Source organism: Oncorhynchus clarkii, chromosome 5, assembly GCF_045791955.1.
Source record: "Oncorhynchus clarkii lewisi isolate Uvic-CL-2024 chromosome 5, UVic_Ocla_1.0, whole genome shotgun sequence".
In the NCBI taxonomy this organism is placed as follows: Eukaryota; Metazoa; Chordata; class Actinopteri; order Salmoniformes; family Salmonidae; genus Oncorhynchus; species Oncorhynchus clarkii.
In genome coordinates, this window is record NC_092151.1 from 35,487,120 (window position 1) to 35,511,140 (window position 24,021).

General features: G+C 42.1%; 1 protein-coding gene and 1 pseudogene across 1 annotated transcript; one reads left to right on the forward strand and one right to left on the reverse strand.

The window, feature by feature from the left end:
- The first annotated feature begins 402 nt into the window (after positions 1 to 402).
- LOC139408713 (vitamin K-dependent gamma-carboxylase-like) lies at positions 403 to 14,821 on the forward strand (annotated as a pseudogene).
- Positions 14,822 to 15,359: 538 nt separating this feature from the next.
- On the reverse strand, positions 15,360 to 23,934 carry LOC139408714 (sorting nexin-24-like). The gene is made up of 7 exons (XM_071152953.1): positions 23,732 to 23,934; positions 23,153 to 23,236; positions 18,546 to 18,650; positions 18,309 to 18,403; positions 18,155 to 18,184; positions 17,215 to 17,279; positions 15,360 to 17,037 (listed from the first exon to the last, which is right to left on the reverse strand). The coding sequence occupies exons 1-7, from the start codon at positions 23,798 to 23,800 to the stop codon at positions 16,967 to 16,969; spliced, it is 519 nt and encodes a 172-aa protein (XP_071009054.1). The 5' UTR covers positions 23,801 to 23,934; the 3' UTR covers positions 15,360 to 16,966.
- Positions 23,935 to 24,021: the final 87 nt, after the last annotated feature.

Below are 24,021 nucleotides of genomic sequence, written 5' to 3' on the forward strand. Positions count from 1 at the left end.
TGGATTATTGTTCAACCAGATTTATATATTTAAAAAATGTGTAGGTGACCAATGACCACTCACAGAAACAATGCAATGTTATTTCAGGAGGTAATTTAGATTTGTTTTATTAACCATCTACAAAGACCATTCTCATCCCAACCGCTGTCGTCATATCATTTCCAGATCCCCACTAGCAGTAGTAGATGTGTCTCGTGAAAAAAAAACAATAGACGCTGAGCACGGTTTCAGGTTCCCAGTCGATTTTCCAGACAGCCTTTCTTTGAACACGGGCTGACACGTACCCAACTGTTTACTTGTGTTGAAAAAACTCCCTAGGAAAAGGAGGTGCCTTCTTCTGCTAGGTTGACATCCCTGTCCATATATCTAGTGTTTTTTTGTGGTTGCATAACCGAGTTAAGTATGGAGGCAGGGGCGTGCGACAATGCTGCTACAGGTATGTAACAATTGTTGCTTTGCAGCTCTGCTTTCAGTAAATTGTTACACTGTTTATAGCAAGGTGAGATTTAGCTTGAGTAATACGTGAATTACGGTGAGAGAGTTGCATTACATCCTTATACGTGCAACATACGCAATGAGTTTATAATCAGGATAAACAATTAAGTGTTTATATTTATATGAATTGTGTCTTATGGTTTATAGTGCATTGTGGAATTTACATACAGTACACAACACATACCTATTGTATTCTTGTGAACAGTAGGGTAAAGATGTTTCTCTTATGAAGTGTGAAATGGCTTAGGTGCTCCTTTCATTGAGTAGTCTTCAGAACAGGGGGACTCTTCTGGGAGTAGTGATGAAGGGACCATGGACAAGGACACGGCACCAACAGCAAAGAGGGTAGTGGAAAGTGAGAGCAGGATGAAGTATCTGTTTGGGTTTGAGAAGGAGGACCTGTCCTCCTGGCACCACCTGGTGTATCTCCTAAACCGCCCGACTGACCCTGCTTCTCTGGGCATCTTCCACTTCCTGTTTGGTGAGCTGTCAGTCATTTTCACTAAGCTTAGTTATCCTGAGTCAAAAGGGCTGCAGGATCTGTCATTTTAATTTGTGCCTGAGAATGCTTTAGCCACCTGGACTACAAGTACCTGGATGGGGCTCCCGTGTGCCGCTTCCCTCTCTTCAACTTCCTGCAGCCGCTGCCTCTTGATTATATGTACCTGGTCTATGTGATGATTCTCTTTAGTAGGTCAAGTTCTGATTCAGTGATTAGAACAGCAACTGTATGCTATCCCCTTTGTGTGTGTGTCTTTTAATGAGAGCATCAATGTTCAATTTCCATGTTTGGGTCTTCTTTATGAGTGCTGTGGGAATCATGCTGGGCTGTTTCTACCACTTCTCCTGTCTCATGTTCATATCCACCTACTGGTACATCTTCTTCCTGGACAAAACAGCATGGAACAACCACTCTTACCTTTACGGCCTCATTGGCTTCCAGCTGACATTCATGGGATGCCAATAGATATTGGTGAGTAGTTAACCTCTTATGAAACCATTGTACTAAAGAGCTGTTAGGTATAATATATTTGGTTGATTGACATTCTTTTTTTTCAGTGTGTGTGTGTGTGTGTGTGTGTGTGTGTATCAGTGTATGCACACTTATGTACATACGGTACCAGTCAAAAGTTTGGACACACCTAATCATTCAGGAGTTTTTCGTTCTTTATTATTTTCTACATTGTAGAATAATAGTGAAGATATCAAAACTATGAAATAACACATATGGAATTATTTTGCAACCAAAAAAGTGTTAAACAAAAATATATTTGAGATTCTTCAAAGAAGCCACCCTTTTCCTTGATGACAGCTTTGCACACTTTGCATTCTCTCAACCAGCTTAATGAGGAATGCTTTTCCAACAGTCTTGAAGAAGTTCCCACATATGCTGAGCACTTGTTGGCTACTTTTCCTTCACTCTGCGGTCCAACTCATCCTAAACCATCTCATTTCAGTTGAGGTCGGGTGATTGGAGGCCAGGTCATCTGATGCAGTTCCAGATGGGATGGCGTATCTCAGCAAAATGCTGTGGTAGCCATGCTGGTTAAGTGTGCCTTGAATTCTAAATAAATCACAGACAGTGTCACCAGCAAAGCACCCCCACCCCATCACACCTCCTCCTCCATACTTCACGGTGGGAACCACATATGCGGAGATCATCCGTTCACCTACTCTGAGTCAGTTGGAACCAAAAATCTCAAATTTGGAATAATGTGCATTGCTCCTGTGTTTCTTGGCCCAAGGAAGTATTTTCTTCATTGGTGTCCTTTAGTGTTTTTTATGCAGCAATTCGACCTGATTCACTCAGTCTCCTCTGAACAGTTGATGTTGAGATGTGTCTGTTACTTGAACTCTGTGAAGCATTTATTTAGGCTGCAATTTCTGAGGCTGGTAACACTTGATAGTTTTGGCGACTGCACTTGAAGAAACTTTAAAAGTTCTTGACATTTTCCGGATTGATTGACTTTCATGACTTAAAGTAATGATGGACTGTCGTTTCTCTTTGCTTATTTGAGTTGTTCTTGCCATAATATGTACTTGGTCTTTTACCAAATAGGGCTATCGTCTGTATACCATCCCTACCATGTCACGACACAACTGATTGGCTTAAATGCATGAATTCACTTAACAAGGCACACGTGTTAATTGAAATGCATTCCAGGTGACTACCTTGTGAAGTTGGTTGAGAGAATGCCAAGATGTGTGTTATTTCATAGCTTTGATATCTTCACTATTATTCTACAATGAAGAAAATAGTAAAAACCCTTGAATGAGTAGGTGTGTCCAAACTTTTGACTGGTACTGTATATTATTATTTTCAGGTCAATAGATGGATTACGTAATCCTAAGAAAAACAATGCCCAAGTGCCACTTTAGAACTGTACTCTTCTGAGGTTTCAGGTCTGTGCCAAATTCATTATATTGAATCCATGGAAACTTGTCTTCATTACTACTCTATTAAAAGTATCTGCCTAATTACATATGTGTGATAAACTTTTAGGATGCTCCTATAATATGAATATCTTGATATATGTCCTTGGCAGATTTCCATAGTACACTTCATTGCTGGAATCAAGAAATTGGATGCAGACTGGGTGGGGAATATTTCATGTCATACTTGGCACACCATTGGCTTTTTTTACCCTTTCAGGTTAGTTAAACAGGGCCCTGCTCTGTCATGTTTTGCACGGCTTATCAAACTGCCCCAATCTGACAAGATTGTATGCGTTTTATCCTGTGTGTCTGTCCCACAGGATGATTCTGCCTAATGAAACGGTGAGTCTACTGGTTGTCCATGGAGGTGGTCTTCGTCTGGATCTGTCCTTTTGGCATTTTCTTTGTCAGTTACTTTCACTGTATGAATTCCCAACTCTTCAGCATCGGTGAGAACCCATTGATTAATTGTATTTAGTTATGGTAACGAATGATCAAATATTATAATTCAAACTACAAAATCCGTGAGGGCTAATTGTAATTACTAAGCCTAGTCATTAAACGATTGCATTGATAAGTATTTCCTTATCACTTATTTTTATTTTTTATTTAACCTTTATTTAACTAGGCAAGTCAGATAAGAACAAATTCTTATTTACAATGACGGCCTAACCTTGAGGGCAACATAATGCAAGCAGTCTCCTGTGTCCCAGAAAGCATTTCAAAGCTATCTTTTCTATAATGATCCACTATTTAAGTTAATCTATAATCCCCTATTGATCACATTGTCCTTTATTTTATCCCCAGGTATGTTTGCCTACGCCATGCTGGCCATGAGTCCTGTCTTCTGCTACCCCGACTGGCCCAGGAACTTCTTTAGTCGCTTCCCGACTGGCCCAGCATCCCCTGTGTTTACCCAGAGACCCAAAACACCTCTACAGGATCCATCCTGCCCCCAAGGCCCCCAAAACACGGTTTAAACACAAGCTGGCAACTCTGTTCACCATTCTGTACCTGGCTGAACAGTTCTTCCTGCCTTACTCTCACTTCATCACACAGGTACTACTCCTGTAGAAATGGAGGATGAGTTTGTGATAAACTTATAGTCCTTTCCATGTATTGAATTAAGAAAAAGCCCTGATTTGATTGTCACAGTTGGGAGTCACTGAGTGTACCACTGTCAGCTAAAGTTATTTCCCAACTCTACGGGTTACCAGAATAATTGCTCAATCAGTGTCAACACTGCTATCCGTCAGCACCAAACAGTAGCGTAGACTAGCTTGAGTCAGCAGAACGATGGGAGTTGCAGAGGGGTGTGGAACGAGGCTTTGTAGAAGTAAAACTGGTCCATACATTCTGCTGTCCTGATCTGGAGTGCAGTTCTGTTTTTTATTTGACCTGTATTTATCTAGGCAAGTCAGTTAAGAACAAATTCTTATTGTCAATGAAAACCTACGAACAGTGGGTTAACTGCCTTGTTCAGGGGTAGTAGAAAGGGATCTTATACTGTCCCTTATAATATTCCTTGCGTACAGCTGAAGTCAGAAGTTTCCATACACCTTCGCCAAATACATTTAAAGTCAGTTTTTCACAATTCCTGACATTTAATCCTAGTAAAAATTCACTGTTTTAGGTGTTAGATCACCACTTTATTTTAAGAATGTGAAATGTCAGAATAATGGTGGAAGGAATTATTTATTTCAGCTTTTATTTATTTCATCACTACGCCAGTGGGTCAGAAGTTTACATGCACTCAATTAGTTTTTGGTAGCATTACCTTAAATAATTTAAACTTGTGTCAAACGTTTTGGGTAGTCTTCCACAAGCTTCCCACTATAAGTTGGGTGAATTTTGGCCCATTCCTCCTGACACCTGGTGTAACTGAGTCAGGTTTGTAGGCCTCCTTGCTTTTTCAGTTCTGCCCACACATTTTCTATAGGATTGAGGTCAGGGCTTTGTGATAGCCACTCCAGTACCTTGACCTTGTTGTCCTTAATACATTTTGCCACAACTTTGGAAGTATGCTTGGGGTCATTGTCCATTTGGAAGACCCATTTGCAACCAAGCTTCAACTTCCTGACTGATGTCTTGAGATGTTGCTTCAATATATCCACAAAATATTCCTACCTAATGATGCCATCTATTTTGTGAAGTGCACCAGTCCCTCTCTCAGCAAGCACCCCCACAACATGATGCTGCCACCCCTGTGCTTCACAGTTGGGATGGTGTTCTTTGGCTTGCAAGCCTCCCCCTTTTTCCTCCAAACATAACGATGGTCATTATGGCCAACAGTTCTATTTTTGTTTCATCAGACCAGAGGACATTTCTCCAAAAAGTACAATCTTTGTCCCCATGTGCAGTTGCAAACCGTAGTCTGGCTTTTTTATGGCGGTTTTGGAGCGGTGTCTTCTTCCTTGCTGAGCGGCCTTTCAGGTTATGTCTATATAGGACTTGTTTTACTGTGGATATAGATACTTTTGTACCTGTTTCCTCCAGCATTTTCACAAGGTCCTTTGCTGCTGTTCTGGGATTGATTTTCACTTTTTGCCCCAAAGTACGTTCATCTCTAGGAGACAGAAGGCATCTCCTTCATGAGCGGTATGACGACTGCGTGGTCCCATTGTGTTTATACTTGCGTACTTTTGTTTGTACAGATGAACATGGTACCCCTTCAGGCATTTGGAAATTGCTCCCAAGGATGAACCAGACTTGTGGAGGTCTACACATTTTTTTTCTTAGGTTTTGGCTGATTTCTTTTGATTTTCCCATGATGTCAAGCAGAGAGGCACTGAGTTTGAAAGTAGCCTTGAAATACATCCACAGGTACACCTCCAATTGACTCAAATGATGTCAATTAGCCTATCAGAAGCTTCTAAAGCCATGACATCATTTTCTGGAATTTTCCAAGCTGTTTAAAGGCACAGTCAACTTAGTGACCAGAAAATAGCTGTGCAGCAACGCTCCCCATTCAACCTGACAGCTTGAGAGGATCTGCAGAGAAATATGGGAGAAACTCCCCAAATACAGGTGTGCCAAGCTTGTAGTGTCATACTCAAGAAGACTCGAGGCTGTAATCACTGTGCTTCAACAAACTACTGAGTAAAGGGTCTGAATACTTATGTAAATGTGATATTTCAATTTTTAGCTTTGTCATTATGGGGTATTGTGTGTAGATTGATGAGGGGGAAAAACATATTTAATACATTTTAGAATAAGACTATTATAACAAAATGTGGAAAAAGTCAAGGGGTCTGAATACTTTCCGAAGGCACTGTGTGTGTGTGTGTGTACATTGAGTATACAACAAATTAAGAATTTGTCTCTTTCAAGACAGACTGACCAGGTGAATCCATGATCCCTTATTGATGTAATTTGTTAAATCCACTTCAATCAGTGTAGGTGAAGGGGAGGAGACAGATACACAAAAAAAAGATTTTTTTGTACGTCTGCCATTCAAAGGGTGAATGGCCATTACATAAAATTGAAGTGCCTTTGAACTGGGTATGGTATTAGGTGCCAAGCGCACCAGTTTGTGTCAAGAACTGCAGCGCTGCTGGGTTTTTCATGCTCAACCGTTTCCTGTGTGTAGGAAGAATGTTGGCTGAATGGACATCCAGCCAACTTGACACAAATGTAGGAAGAATTGGAGTGAACATGCACCAGCATCTCTGTGGAACGCTTTTGACACCTTGTAGATTCCATGCCCCAATGAATTAAGGCTGTTCTGAGGGTAAAAGTGTCGGGGAGTGCAACTCAATATTAGGAAGGTGTTCCTAATGTTTGGTATGTTCAGTGTGATATATACTGAACAAAAATATAAACACAACAATGCAACAAGTTCAACGATTTTCCTGAGTTACAGTTCATATAAGAAAGTCAGTCAATTGAAATAAATAAATTAAGCCGTAATCTATGGATTTCACATGACTGGGCAGGGGCGCAGCCATGGGTGGGCCTGGGAGAGCATAGGCCCACCCATGTGGGAGCCAGGTCTCAGCCAATCAGAATGAGTTATTCCCCACAAAAAGACAGACAGAAAGAAAGAGACAGAAATACTTCTCAGTGTCATCAGCTGTCTGGGTATCTGGTCTCAGATGATCCCGCAGGTGAAAGAAGATGGATGTGGAGGTCTTGGGCTGGCATGGTTACACATGGTCTGCGTTTGGACGCACTGACAAATTCTCTAAAACAATGTTATGATGAACATTAAAATCTCTGGCAACAGCTGTGGTGGACTTTCCTATAGTCAGCATGCTAATTGCAAACTCCCTCAACTTGACTTCTGTGGCATTGTATTGTGTGACAAAACTGCACATTATATAGTGGCCTTTTATTGTCTCCAGCACAAGGTGCACCTGTATAATGATAATCCATCCACCGGACAGGTGTGGCATACCTAGGTAAATGAGAAATGCTCACTAACAGGGATGTCAAAAATATATATATAAACACAACATGTAATGTGTTGTTTCAAGAGCTAAAATAAAAGATCTATGAAATTTTCCATATGCACAAAATGCTTATTTCTCTAAAATGATGTGCACAAATTTTTAACAACTGGACTGTATGGGTACTCCTGGAATATGATGGTTCACTCTCGCTCCCACCAGCATGTCAAGATCACCTACCAAGATGGAAAAACAGGAGAGGTTGGATACCTCAACCCTGGGGTTGAACCATAACACCAATATAGAGTCATATAGGTCAGAAAGCAAAAGTGGAAAACATGGGGAATGTGACACAAGTTGATCCATTCAACATCCCATCTGAACAATGATGGCACTCTGGGTCTGATTTTTTATTGGGCCATGGGGACATGCTGAAGCAGTATGCCACCTGCCTGAGCCGCCACCTGCCTCACTACAACATCTCTGACCCAGAGATCTTTGACATCTGGGTGTCCATCAATGAACGCTTCCAACAACGGTACAACATGGCCTTTTTGTGATCTTTCACATCCTCCACATGGATAGAAATGTTCTTCGCAGTTTGGTCTTGAATTCTTAGGATCTTTGACCCCCGTGTGAACATTGTGAAGGCAGACTGGTCACCATTACCTCTGTTGGTGGACCTCTCTCCCTGGAGGACAAAGTTTCAGGAGATAGAGGACTCTTTGGACAACCAGACAGATAGTCTTCATCGCAGACTTCCCAGGTTCGGGGTCTCCCCCTCTCCCTCATTGTTTTCCATTGAGAGTAATTATATTTTAGTCATTTAGCAGACTCTCATCCAGAGCGACTTAGTTAGTGCATTCATTTTCAGATAGCTACAGTGCCTTGCGAAAGTATTCGGCCCCCTTGAACTTTGCGACCTTTTGCCACATTTCAGGCTTCAAACATAAAGATATAAAACTGTATTTTTTTTGTGAAGAATCAATAACAAGTGGGACACAATCATGAAGTGGAACGACATTTATTGGATATTTCAAACCTTTTTAACAAATCAAAAACTGAAAAATTGGGCGTGCAAAATTATTCAGCCCCCTTAAGTTAATACTTTGTAGCGCCACCTTTTGCTGCGATTACAGCTGTAAGTCGCTTATGGTATGTCTCTATCAGTTTTGCACATCGAGAGACTGAAATTTTTTCCCATTCCTCCTTGCAAAACAGCTCGAGCTCAGTGAGGTTGGATGGAGAGCATTTGTGAACAGCAGTTTTCAGTTCTTTCCACAGATTCTCGATTGGATTCAGGTCTGGACTTTGACTTGGCCATTATAACACCTGGATATGTTTATTTTTGAACCATTCCATTGTAGATTTTGCTTTATGTTTTGGATCATTGTCTTGTTGGAAGACAAATCTTCGTCCCAGTCTCAGGTCTTTTGCAGACTCCATCAGGTTTTCTTCCAGAATGGTCCTGTATTTGGCTCCATCCATCTTCCCATTAATTTTAACCATCTTCCCTGTCCCTGCTGAAGAAAAGCAGGCCCAAACCATGATGCTGCCACCACCATGTTTGACAGTGGGGATGGTGTGTTCAGCTGTGTTGCTTTTACGCCAAACATAACGTTTTGCATTGTTGCCAAAAAGTTCAATTTTGGTTTCATCTGACCAGAGCACCTTCTTCCACATGTTTGGTGTGTCTCACAGGTGGCTTGTGGCAAACTTTAAACGACACTTTTTATGGATATCTTTAAGAAATGGCTTTCTTCTTGCCACTCTTCCATAAAGGCCAGATTTGTGCAATATACGACTGATTGTTGTCCTATGGACAGAGTCTCCCACCTCAGCTGTAGATCTCTGCAGTTCATCCAGAGTGATCATGGGCCTCTTGGCTGCATCTCTGATCAGTCTTCTCCTTGTATGAGCTGAAAGTTTAGAGGGACGGCCAGGTCTTGGTAGATTTGCAGTGGTCTGATACTCCTTCCATTTCAATATTATCGCTTGCACAGTGCTCCTTGGGATGTTTAAAGCTTGGGAAATCTTTTTGTATCCAAATCCGGCTTTAAACTTCTTCACAACAGTATCTCGGACCTGCCTGGTGTGTTCCTTGTTCTTCATGATGCTCTCTGTGCTTTTAACGGACCTCTGAGACTATCACAGTGCAGGTGCATTTATACAGAGACTTGATTACACACAGGTGGATTGTATTTATCATCATTAGTCATTTAGGTCAACATTGGATCATTCAGAGATCCTCACTGAACTTCTGGAGAGAGTTTGCTGCACTGAAAGTAAAGGGGCTGAATAATTTTGCACGCCCAATTTTTCAGTTTTTGATTTGTTAAAAAAGTTTGAAATATCCAATAAATGTCGTTCCACTTCATGATTGTGTCCCACTTGTTGTTGATTCTTCACAAAAAAATACAGTTTTATATCTTTATGTTTGAAGCCTGAAATGTGGCAAAAGGTCGCAAAGTTCAAGGGGGCCGAATACTTTCGCAAGGCACTGTAGGTTGGACAACCACATCACAGGCATAGTAAATAAACTTTTACTCAAGGTGAGGAAGGAGGGGGATTATTTAAGATACTCTTTGAAGAGGTAGGGTTTGAGGTGCCTTCAGAAGATCGGCAGGGACTCAGCTGTCATAGCTTCACGGGGAAGCTGGTTCCACCATTGAGGTGCCAGGACAGAGAAGAGTTTGTACTGGCCTGGGGCTGAGCGGGAGCTGCCCTACTGTAGGAATGGGAGGGCCAAGAGACCAGCGGTGGTGTAGGGTTTGAGCATAGCCTGAAGGTAGGGAGTGGCAGTTCCTCTTGCTGCTCTGTTGGCAAGCACCGTGGTCTTGTAATGGATGCAAGTTTCGCCTGGAAGCCAGTGGAGTGTGCGGAGGAGCGGGGTGACATGTGAGGGGTTGCAGGGGTTTTGATGGCACAAGCTAGGAGAGAGTCACTGCTTTGATGTTTGTAGAGAACGACAGGGTGTTGTCCAGGGTCACACCAAGGTTCTTTGCACACTCGGAGGCTGACACTGTGGAGTTGTCAATCGTGATGGAGAGGTCTTTGAGCGGGCAGGCCTTCCCCGGGTGGAAGAGCAGCTCCGTCTTGTCGAGGTTGAGCTTGAGGTGGTGGGCCGACATCCAAGCTGAGATATCTGCTAGGCACGCAGAGATGGGTGTCGCCACCTGGGTGTCAGAAGGGGGGAGAAGGAGAAAAGTAGTTGTCATCCTCATAGTAATGATAGGAGAAACCATGTGAGGATATGACGGAGCCGAGTGGCTTGGTGTATAGAATGAATAGGAAAGGGCCAACATGGTGATTACTGATTCCTCACCCAAAGCACATTTCAATCCTAATCATGCATGTGTTGGTTCGTCTTGCCTCTAGATCTCCACCTAGATAACTATGTCAGTGAGGACCTGGGCAACACCAGTGTGCAGGTGCTGCAGGGTCTGCTGAATGTTGAGATAGTTCTCCTTCTCATCCACTACACGCTCCAACCTGGAGAGCAGAAGCAGGTATGCTCCTTCATCACCCTACCTGCTTCAGCCAGCCTGTAATAACACCCTTCAATGGATGACAGCTGTACTGTAGTCATTATAATGGTGTGGAACTTACTGCTAAACATAAGTTTCACATTCCAGTTGCCATGATGTTGCTAGGTGTACTCATTGTATGTGTGTGTGAGCAGCTTCCTGCTGGGGCTGAGGAGCCGTCCTGCTACATGTACATCTACGGCAACACCACAGAGGCAGCGCTACAGAGGAACTTCACTAAGCTGTTTGAACTGCAGGAGCGGGTCCGCAATGGAACAGGTCAGGGCTTAAATATACAGAGCATTCGGAAAGTATTCAGACCCCTTCGCTTTTTCCACATTTTGTACATTACAGCCTTATTCTGAAATTGATTCAATAAATGTTCCTTAAAAATATACACGCTACCTCACAACGACAAAGCAAAAACAGTTTGTGTGACATTTTTGCCCCTTTATTAAAAATAAAAAACATACCTTATTTACAAAAGTATACAGTCTACCTGTGGTCAATTCAATTGATTTTGAATTGAGCCATGAGGTCGAAGGAATTGTACGTAGAGCTCCGAGACAGGATTGTGTCGGGGCACAAATCTGGGGAAGAGTAGCAAAACATTTCTGCAGCATTGAAGGTGCCCAAGAACACAGCGGCCTCCATCATTCTTAAATAAAATAAGTTTGGAACCACCAAGACTCTTCCTAGAGCTGGCCGCCTGGCCAAACTGAGCAATCGGGGGAGAAGGGCCTTGGTCAGGGAGGTGACCAAGAACCCGATGATCACTCTGACAGAGCTCCAGAGTTCCTCTGTGGAGATGGGAGAACCTTCCAGAAGGACAACCATCTCTGCAGCACTTTACCAATCAGGCCTTTATGGTAGAGTGGCCAGATGGAAGCCACTCCACAGTAAAAGGCACATGACAGCCCGCTTGGAGTTTGCCAAAAGGCACCTAAAGGACTCCCAGACCATGAGAAACAAGATTTAACTATTTGGCCTGAATGCCTAGCGTCAAGTCTGGAGGAAACCTGCCACCTTCTCTACGGTGAAGCATGGTGGTGGCAGCATCATGCTGTGGGGATGTTTTTCAGCGGCAGGGACAGGGAGACTAGTCAGGATCGAGGGAAAGATAAACAGAGCACAGTATAGAGAGATCCTTGATGAAACCCTGCTCCAGAGCACTCAGGACCTCAGACTGGGGCAAAGGTTCACCTTCCAACAGGACAACGACCCTAAGCACACAGCCAAGACAACGCAGGAGTGGCTTTGGGACAAGTCTCAATGTCCTTGAGTGCACAGCCAGAACCCAGACTTGAACCCGATCAAACATCTCTGGAGAGAGCTGAAAATAGCAGTGCAGCAACGCTCCCCATCCAACCTGACAGAGCTTGAGGATCTGCAGAGAAGAATTGTACAAACTCCCCAAATACAGGTGTGCCACGCTTGTAGCGTCATACTCAAGAAGACACGAGGCTGTAATCTCTGCCAAAGGTGCTTCAACAAAGTACTGAGTAAAGGGTCTGAATACTTATGTAAATGTCATCTTTTTACAGTTTTTTTTATACATTTTCGAAAATTTCTACAAACCTGTTTTTGCTTTTGTTATTATGGGTTATTGGGTGTAGATTGATGAGGGGAAAAAAACCATTTAATTTAATCAATTTTAGAATGACTAACGTAACAAAATGTGGAAAAATCAAGGGGTCTAAATACATTCCGTATGCAGTGTACACACAAATGGAACTAACACACACAATAGGAGCTAGCACGCGACACAAAGGAAGTGCTAAGCTAGTGTTTCCCAACCCTGGTCATCCTGTACCCCCAACAGTACACATGTTCGTTGTAGCCCTGTACAAACACACCTCATTCAACTCATTAAGGGCTTGATGATTAGTTGACAAGTTGAATCAGGTGTGCTTGTCCAGGGTTATAATAAAATGTGTACTATTGAGGGTACTGGAGGACCAGGGTTGGGAAACACTGTGCTAAGCTAACACATTGTCTTGCCCCCACAGAAACAGAGCCCCTGCCTCCAGAGCTCCAGCCACTCATCACTGGAGACAACGATGAGGGGTCAGAGGTCAATGTGATGGGATCCCGTCGTCCGGCTGTTTCTACGCCGACAGTGACGAACTAAGGAATTGAAGAAGCACAGAGAAGCCAACATGTCCGAAAGGCTGAACCGGTTTACTGTGAAAGTACTACATGCTGCGGCAAACGTGAGTGTTTTGTTTTCATTGCAACTACCAAAACCCATGACAAAACCCGTACTTATGTCTGTATTTGTCTCAATGTCCTTGTCCACAAACAATTTCCCCATGAGGATTATAGTCATTATCCTGTCTTCTCTTAAACCCATGCGATTCCTCCACTTTCCACTGGTATTGTGCACCAGCTTGGCGCGCTTCTATGTTTTGTAGTAAAAAAGATAAAGAGAAGCGTTTCCAATGACATCATCGGTATGCATCATATGATTTTAACCAATTGTCTACAAATTTGATGTCACTTATCTTTTTTACTACAAAACATAGAAATGTGCCATTTTCACATACATTACATGACCAAAAGTATGTGGACACCTGCTCGTCGAACATCTCATTACAAAATCATGGGCATTAATATGGAGTTGATCCCCCTTTGCTACTATAACAGCCTCCACACTTCTGGGAAGGCGTTTCACTAGATGTTGGAACATTACTGCGGGGACTTGCTTCCATTCAGCCACAAGAGCATTAGTGAGCACGGGGGCATTGTCATGTTGAAACAGGAAAGTGTCTTCCCCAAACTGTTGCCACAAAGTTGGAGGCACATAATTGTTTAGAATGTCATTGTATGCTGCAGTATTAATATTTCCCTTCACTGGAAATAAGGGGCCTATCCTGAACCATGAAAAACAGCCCCAGACCATATTCCTCCTCCACCAAACTATACAGTTGGCACTATGCATTCCGGCAGGTAGCGTTCTCCTGGCTTCCGCCAAACCCAGATTTGTCCGTCGGACTGCCAGATGGTAAAGCGTGATTCATCACTCCAGAGAACGCTTATCCACTGCTCCAGAGTCCAATGGTTGCGAGCTTTACACCACTCCAGCTTACGCTTGGCATGATCTTAGGCTTGTGTGTGGCTGCTTTTGGCCATGTAGTGTATCTTAAACACCTCTTAAGGATCTGACCCTTTTCTTCAATTTTCACCTAAAATGACACTCAACTCTAACTGCCTGTAACTCAGGACCTGAAGCAAGGATATGCATATTCTTGATACCATTTGAAAGGAAACACTTTGAAGTTTGTGGAAATGTGAAATTAATGTAGGAGAATATAACACATTAGATCTGGTAAAATCTATGTTTTTGTTTTTATCCGCACCCTTGTTGAAATGCAAGAGAAAGTCCATAATGTATTATTCCAGCCCTTGCGCAATTTAGATTTTGGCCACTAGATAGCAGCAGTGCATGTGCAAAGTTTTAGACTGATCCAATGCACAGCTGTTCAAAATGTTGTATCAAGACTGCCCAAATATGTATTAATAAACCAATTAGGCACTTATGTCCTGGGATTATTGTTGTTGTTGTTATTTACAACCTTATGCTAATCACGTTAGCTCAACCGTGCCGTGGGGGCACCGATCCCGTCGAGGTTAAGATGGTGCTGGAGATGAAGTTTAAAAATGTGGAAACTGAATTCTATTTAATGTAGACATTAGCATTATAGGAAGGAGTACATGTCATAGATTGTAAATATAAGGAACATATATTTGAGGGTACCATGAGCTCTGTGTTGTAGGCCATAGCTATGCGTAACCTGGCAGTGGGCCTCCCTCCTCTGGAGCAGCTGACCAGTGAAGTGGCCTTTTCCACCATGAAGGAACCAGAGACAAATCAGGACGAGGTTGGCCACGATGAGCTCTAGGAGTATTGTGTGTGTGTGAGAAAATGTATTAGTAAATTAATGTGTTTGAATGACAGCGAGAAGATGCTAGACTGTCAAGTTTCTGTGTTACAAAAAAAAAAAAAAAACATTCCAAGGTTGTTTAATTTTGAATATGGTCAGAAGTATCCATTTTTCATAAATTAAATCCAAATAGACCTTCACAAAAGGTCTCTCTTTGCTATGCCTAACTTTTAATGAGGTCATTTGATTGAGGGTAATAATTTTGTTTACTTGATAGGTACCTACACAGCTAGCGAGAATAAAATGTTATTAACAAGAAATTCATTAAAAGGCTTAAAAGCAATACAAATAAAGTTGTGTAGTAGTGGTGTAGCTGAACTTCATATGCTAGCTTTACTATGAAACCTATGGTATCAATGTTTGACTTGTCACCATTTGCATTCCAAAATGCAGCTGGTACTTTTCTAATAACACGATACAATATTTGCATTCTCAGTGTTTTGAACGCTCATGTATGTTTCAGATTTTGGGTAAACCTTAAACGGTGGAAATGTAAAAAGTTTCATGAATATGTAGTCCACACAAATGCCAGGAAGTTTCACTCATTAGTTGAGAAAAAAAAGAGAAACTGGTATTGAAGTGTCATGCTTTATTGCGGTCTGTCTTAATCATGATATTTTACAGATTACTGTGCTCTGCCTAAAGTGCTACAGTACAACACCAGTGTCATTAATGGTAGGGTGTCATGGCACAAGATACATACTGTACAGGACATACATATGCTATATACACAATATTTAAAAAAAAATAATAATAATTAAAAATCATTGGATTTGTTAACACCGGGCATGCTTTTCTCAGTTGAAGTAGACAATTCTATACATGACTTAAATGAAAGGTAAACTTGGGTTAGTTTAACAAATGAAAAATGATTCACTAAGTGTGCTAGTGTCCACCTGGTCTCAATTCAGAGAACACATTGGATAGAAATAAAGGATGCCCAGACCATCCTCATATTTTAGAGTATCTATAGTATTAACCATCCATAATTGTCTAACGAATGACAAGTGCAAAGTAAATGTTAGACCAACTAAACTCTTCAAAAAAGTATCCACTGTGAATTACGCACAGTGGAACATTACAGCACCGCTAAGAGTTTAGCTCTGGAGTGCTTCAGTCGCTAAGTTGGATCAAAAGTCTGGCATTTTAAATGGCCCTTTGTTGTAGGTCTACAGCAGCAGTCCCACGTTCAAAAAGAGCAACAATGAACCACATTGTTCTTCTTTACAAGAGACACACTAAGATAAGGCAGACAAACAAAATGCATCTTATTACACAGACAAGTTCAGCTTCCCTTTTTATATTTCAGCTTTTTAACCACGCATTTGATCGGCTGCCCTTCATTCATTCATAGCTAATATAGAGTTAAACCGTTTTAACCTATTAAAGGTTATTTCATCAACATATCACAGTGGAAAACCACGAGGTCTCACCTTCATTTTAGGGAAATACCATTAGTAGATGCATACAGCCTGCTGGTCCATAAGGCTGAGTCTATATGCATAGGCCTTAGCTCCATTTTCATTAACGGGGTAGTGTACCTAATAAACTGAGTGTCAGTATAGTATTCATTTTATATATATCTGTGTCCATGAGTTTCTAGTGGATAGACCAATGGTTCAAGAAAAAAAATGCATATTTAATATTAAACACCAATGTTGTTCACTAAATTGATGGTTAACATTTAGGATAATCCTTGACAGCGTTGTCATAATTTTTTATTTTAAAGTGATCTTATTTTATTATTTATTTTGCATGTGATAAGGCCACACAGAAGGCCAGAGATTAGACACCTGTGATAATCTGATGTACTCAAATGGGCCACTAGATGTCTTGTAGTAGATTAAATAAAATCCTTGAAAATTACCAAATTCTGGTAGTTTACTGGTAACTTTTAAAATGTTCAGTAATATACCCTCCCTTTGCAACCATGTTACAGTAGTGTTCATCTTTGAGTAACAATACTTCAGAAAAGGCATATCTCATCAACATATCCATTAATGCTGGGAAACAAACTACAAAATGACTATGAATAGATAAAAATGGTATATATCCACACACACAACTATTAGAATAATGTTCACAAAATTGAGACGCTTACAACTTGTACATTTCTGAGTCATCCCTTTGTCGTCAAGAGTTAGTAGTAAGTCCTTCAAACTGGCATACAGTAACTCTACCTTGGTTGAAGGTCTGGGTAAAATATTCCATGTATCACTCCTTCTATGACAACATTTGAAAATGTATCTATGAAGAGAAAAAAAGTCAAACTGATTTGTTCTATACAATATTACGTTTCCCCTTCAAATGATTAGCTATTGTATTTACATAATTAAATATTACATAAAGAGATCTCACTTTAATATTGCAACAATATTGATTGTCTATTCATGGGCAGTGTGAAGATGTGTAAAGACATGTTACCGTGGGTGGATGGGAGCAGGTAGGGGTCTCGCTGGTAGATCATGGTTGGCTGATGGGTCAGTTTACTACAGAGAGACCAGGGAGGAGAATGAGAAGTTAAGGGGGTTAAGGATCACAAGCCTGATAAAGCCAGACCTCTGACAACATTATTCTGAATAGTTAGCTATTTTGACATTATACTTTGGAATTAACCTACATCAAACTACTATAAACTAAATAAACTATACAAAAAGGTAAAAATCCACTAATTATGTGAGAATAATATTTTTTCATTTTGGCGTTTATAACAAGGTTGGTAGAAGCATAGAAAAATCGCTGTGGAAATCCGTTGCAGCTCAAGTCGATTACAAAATCCACAATGCAATGCTCTGACTAACGGCTAGAAAACGTAGCGACACACAATATTACCAAAGACAATATCAGCATGTAACAGAGCTAGTTAGCTGTAAAAATGGCCTAAACTGCACTACCAATTTAGGAGTATACAATCTCACCATGTTCAACCTGCATTCCCATCTCCTTTCTATAATATCTCTGGCAACTGCATCATACAATGCACCCTGGACCAAAGAAGCAGACAAATAGGAAAAATGTGCTAGACCCTCGATTAAATTACAAATATCTCGAGGTAGGAATATCACTAAAATATGGTCAATGGCTCATTTGAGAGAAGACATCTTCCCGAGTTATGACATCAGCCAGTATTGAAATCTGACAACGTATGATATAGGTTTTCGCAATCTAAAAGTGGTATTCCTATTAACTTCCAGTGTAGTGAGAGCAACTATTACGGTGCTACGTAATACCGGACGGATTTCTGCCTGTTTGAACGGCAATAACACAGATACACATGAAAACATTAAATGACACAGAGAATTGATAGGAACAAATACAATATAATATTCAAAATGGATTAACCTTTCAAAATCACTTAACAAACCTTGACTCTTCAGATTCCATTTCAAATGACCTTTAATGAAAGAAAAACATACAAGATTCAGAATCAGTTTGGGGATTTTTACATAAAAGGCAGGAACTCTATTCTTGCGGAGAGGAGAGATGTTCTATATAGGGCACACTGTATAAAAACTCACCCACAGCTTTCTGTTTTTGGCAGCGAGGGAAAGTGGCGGATGTTGAGGAAATCCAGGAATATCTTTGGGAGAACTTCATTCTCCATAATTATAGTCTGTTAAATAACGGACACAAGAAACAAAAGCAAATGGAAATTGGGAAAAAAAAATTAATTGTACCATTTTAATGAGCTGTATTGATACAAAATATGGGTTCGAGGAAATGGTCCGTGTAAACCTGTAGGTGTTCTCCATTACCTGTAGGTAGAGTTCCAGACCATGTCTTCTCTGCTCCAGAACTTTGGGAACCCAGTTCCGTACATGTTTAGAGGGGATCTCAGGCAGCTTTATGCTCTTCTTCAGCTGAAAGAAGCAAATTTCAAATTGAGCATAGTCCCAGGGCATGGATTAGGGTAGAGAAAAAATTAAAAGCCTAGCTCAAGCCTAATTCCAGCCATTATGATTTTCATATCCTTCACCCATAGACTAAGGCTATTCCACTAATTATCACCCCACTAACCTAGTCCAGTCGTATAACATTATTGACAATGATGGCTCAGTATATGTTCTGAAAGTATTGTGGGCTCAGTTCTTGCATCAGGAATATACACTATATATACACAAAAGTATGTGGACATCCCTTCAAATTAATGGATTTGGCAATTTTAGCCACACCCGTTGCTAATGGGTGTATTAAATCGAGCACACCACCATGCAATCTCCATAGACAAACATTGGCAGTAGAATGGCCTTACTGAAGATTTCAGTGACTTTCAACGTGGCACAGTCATTGGATGCCACCTTCCCAACAAGTCAGTTTGTCAAATTTCTGCCCTGCTAGAGCTGCCTCTTTCAACTCTAACTCAAATCAAAGTTTATTCATCACATGCGCCGAATACAACAAGTGTAGACTTTACCATGAAATGCTTACTTACAAGCCCTTAACCAACAGCACAGTTCAAGAAGAAAATATTTACCAAGTAGACAAAAATAAAAAGTAATAATAAAAAGTAACACAAGAATAACGAGGCTATATACAGGGGGCACCGGTACCGCGCCAGTGGTAGAGGCTAGTTGAGGTAATCTGTACATGCAAGTGGGAGCGAAGTGACTATGCATAGGTAACAACAAACAGCGAGTAGTAGCAGTGTACAAAAAGGGGGGGGGGGGTCAATGTAAATTGTCCGGTGACAATTTTATAAATTGTTCAGCAATCTTATGGCTTGGGGGTAGATGCTGTTGAGGAACATTTTGGTCATTGACTTGGCGCTCCGGTACCGCTGGCTGTGCGGTAGCAGAGAAAACAAGACAATTTTATGGGTTTTCCTCTGACACCGCCTATTATATAGGTCCTAGATGGCAGGAAGCTTGGCCCTAGTGATGTACTGCGCCGTTTGCACTACCCTCTGTAGCGCCTTACGCTCAGATGCCGAGCAGTTGCCACACCAGGTGGTGATGCAACCGGTCAGGATGCTCTTGATGGTGCAGCTGTAGAACCTTTTCAGTCTCCTGAGGTTTTGTCGTGCCCTCTTCACAACTGTCTTGGTGTGTTTGGACAATGATAGTTTGTTGGTGATGGTGACACCAAGGAACTTAAAACTCTCAACCCGCTCCAGTACAGCTCCGTCGATGTTAATGGGGGCCTGTTCGGCCCTCCTTTTCCTGTAGTCCACGATCAGCTCCTTTGTCTTGCTCACATTGAGGGAGAGGTTGTTGTCCTGGCACCACACTGCAGGTTCTCTGACCTCCCTATAGGCCGTCTCATCGTTGTCAGTGATCAGGCGTAGCTACCACTATTGTGTCGTCAGCTAACTTAATGGTGTTGGAGTCGTGTTTGGCCACGCAGTCGTGGGTGAACAGGGAATACAGGAGGGGACTAAGTACACACCCCTGAGTGGCCCCAGTGTTAAGGATCAGTGTGGCAGATGTGTTGTTGCCTACTCTTACCCCCTGGGGGCGGCCCGTCAGGAAGTCCAGGATCCAGTTGCAGAGGGAGGTGTTTAGTCCCAGAGTCCTTAGCTTAGTGATGAGCTTCGTGGGCACTATGGGGTTGAACGCTGAGCTGTAGTCAATGAACAGCATTCTCACATAGGTGTTCCTTTTGTCCAGGTGAGAAAGGGCAGTGTGGAGTGCGATTGAGATTGCGTCATCTGTGGATCTGTTGGGGCGGTATGCGAATTGGAGTGGGTCTAGGGTGTCTGGGAGGATACTGTTGATATGAGCCATGACCAGCCTTTCAAATTACTTCATGGCTACCGACGTGAGTGCCACAGGGCGGTAATCATTTAGGCAGGTTACCTTCGCTTCCTTGGGCACAGGGACTGCTTGAAACATGTAGGTATTAGACTCGGTCAGGCAGAAGTTGAAAATGTCAGTGAAGACACTTGACAGATGGGCCACGCATGCTTTGAGCACACGTCCTGGTAATCCGTCTGGCCCAGCGGCTTTGTGAATATTGACCTGTTTAAAGGTTTTGTTCACGTCGGCTACCGAGAGCGTTATCACAGTCATCCAGAACAGATGTTTCTTTCGTGCATGCTTCAGTGTTGCTTGCCTCGAAGAGAGCATAACAGACATTTCTCTCGTCTGGTTGGCTTGCGTCACGATTTCCCTTTGTAGTCCGTAATAATTTTCAAGCCCTGCCACATCCGACGAGCGTCAGAGCCGGTGTAGTGATTCAATCTTAATTCTGTATTGATGCTTTGCTTGTTTGATGGTTGGTCTGAGGGCATAGCGGGATTTCTTATTAGTTTCCCGCTCCTTGAAAACGGCAGCTCTAGCCTTTAGCTTGATGCGGATGTTGCCTATAATCCATGGCTTCTGTTTGGGATATGTACGTACAGTCACTGTGGGGACGTCGTCGTTGATGCGCTTACTGATGAAGCCGATGACTGAGGTGGTGTATTCCTCAATGCCATTGGATGAATCCCGGAACATATTCCAGTCTGTGCTAGCAAAACAGTCATGTAGTGTAGCATCTGCGTCATCTGACCACTTCCGTATTTAGCGAGTCACTGGTACTTTCTGTTTTAGTTTTAGCTTGTAAGCAGGATCAGGATAGAATTATGGTCATATTTGCCAAATGGAGGGTAGGGGAGAGCCTTGTATGCATCTCTGTGTGTTGAGTAAAGGTGATAGATTTCTTTCCCCCCTGGTTGCACATGTGACATGCTGGTAAAAATTTGGTAAAACTACATTAAAGTCCCTGGCCACTAGGAGCGCCGCTTCTGGGTGAGCATTTTCTTCTTTGCTTATGGCCTTATAGAGTTGGTTGAGAACGGTCTTAGTGCCAGCTTTGTTTTGTGGTGGTAAATAGACGGCTACAAATAATACAGATGAGAACTCCTTGGTAGATCATGTGGTCTACAGCTTATCATAAGGTACTCTACCTCAGGCGAGCAGTACCTCGAGACTTGTTTAATATTAGACATCGCGCACCAGCTGTTATTGACAAAAAAGACACACCCCCACCCCTCGTCTTACCAGAGGTAGCGTCTCTGTTCTGCCGGTGCATGGAAAATCCTGCTAGCTCTATATTGTCCGTATCTTCATTCAGCCACAGTTTAAATGTCCTGTTGGTAGGATAATCTTAATTGTAGGTCATCAATTTTATTTTCCAATGATTGCACGTTAGCGAGAAGAATGGAAGGTAGTGGGAGTTCTCAGGATGCCCGATCTGCGTCCCCTTTCCTGGCGTCTTTTCTTCATGCAAAAGGCGTGGTTCCAGTGAAAGCAGGATATCCTTCTCGTCGGACTTGTTAAAGGAAAAAGTTTCTTCCAGTCCGCGGTGAGTAATCGCTTTTCTGATGTCCAGCTGTTCTTTTCAGTCATAAGAGACGGTAGCAGCAACCTTGTGTACACAAAACACACAAAAATATTACAAATAGCACAATTGGTTGAAAGAATGTAAAATGTCAGCCATGTTCTTCGGCGCCATCTTAGAATGGCGTGTTATTGTGAAGTGGAAACATCTAGGAGCAACAACGGCGAAGTGATAGGCCACACAAGCTCACAGAACGGGACCGCCGAGTGCTGAAATGCGTAAAAATCTTCTATCCTCGGTAGCAACACTCACTACCGAGTTCCAAACTGTCTCTGGAAGTAACGTCAGCACAGGAACTGTTCATCGGGAGCTTCATGAAATGGGTTTCCATGGCCGAGCAGCCATGCGCAATGCCAAGCGTCGGCTGGAGTGGTGTAAAGCTCGCCACCATTGCAGTGGAAAAGCATTCTCTGGAATGATGAATCATGCTTCACCATCTGGGTTTGGCGGATGCTAGGAGAATGGCACCTGCCCCAATGCATAGTGCCAACTGTAAAGTTTGGTGGAGGATTAATGATCTGGGGCTGTTTTTCATGGTTTGGGCTAGGCCCTTAGTTCCAGTGAAGGGAAATCTTAACGCTACAGCATACAATGACATTCTAGACGATTCTGTGCTTCCAACATTGTGGCGACAGTTTGGGGAAGACCCTTTCCCGTTTCAGCATGACAATGCCCCTGTGCACAAAGCGAGGTACATACAGAAATGGTTTCTCAAGATCGGTGTGGAAGAACTTGACTTGCCTACACAGAGCCCTGACCTCAACCCCATCAAGCACCTTTTGGGATGAATTGGAACACCGACTGCGCCCAACATCAGTGCCCAACCTCACTAATGCTCGTGGCTGAATGGAAGCAAGTCCCCACAGCAATGTTCCAACATCTAGTGGAGAGCCTTCCCAGAAGAGTGGAGGCTGTTATAGCAGCAAACGGGAGACCAACTCCCTATTAATCCCCCATGATTTTGTAATGAGATGTTCAACAAGCTGGTGTCCACATACTTTTGGTCATGTAGTGTAAAGCAGTCAGTGGTACACAAACTCACTATTTTATGCAGATTATGGAATTCACTGTAGCGTTTCTCCACTGTATGCTGTCTACCATTCATTAGTACCTCAATTTTAAAGACCTGGTGATGAAAAGAAAGTGATCATGGTTAGGAAATGTGAACGTATAGTGAGATATGCCTTGAATCAATTCACAATCGACAGTCATGGCCATTTAAAACAACATTTTTCAACACAATACATAAAAATTACACCGAACTGCTCTTTAGTAACTTTGCTATCAAGGAAAAACCGGGAGGTCAGGGAACGTGTTAAAGCAGTTGATTGATGGTTCACATCCTGTCAGTGTTATCGTCAAAAACGTTTTTACTGTCTGTAAAATGTGTGAAATGGAATGGATCGCGCCAACCGGGTCTTCTCTACTCTCACTCGGTCTAGTCACGTTAAATAAACGTTAGTTGACAGCATTGGTTGACAGTTTGCCTTGAGAGTCGCTAACAATACTCAAAGTTAATAAATATGCTATTGGTTTGTTTAACCATTTGTTGTAAATTTGCAATGTTAGCTATGATTGTTGTTTTTCGGAGGCTTACTGGTGCATACATTCAATATCTTACCGTGTAACCTTTCTCCATCGGATTGTCCTCTGAACGGAACGATGGAATGGAAATCCTGACGTTATGCATTTTGGCAAAACAAACCCGAACCTAAATGCATAAAATCCCGAGTTATATATTAATTTGCAGAAACATAGATGGGCTTTGGTAGCTAGCTACGGCTAGTGTTGGAATGGATTCTTCTTCTTGTTTCTGTAGAGTATGGAAGAGGCAAAAAAGTCACACTGCTCCCATCTACTGGGGTGGAAAGTTATTACAACGCGAGACGACCAATATGTTTCTAAAATCAA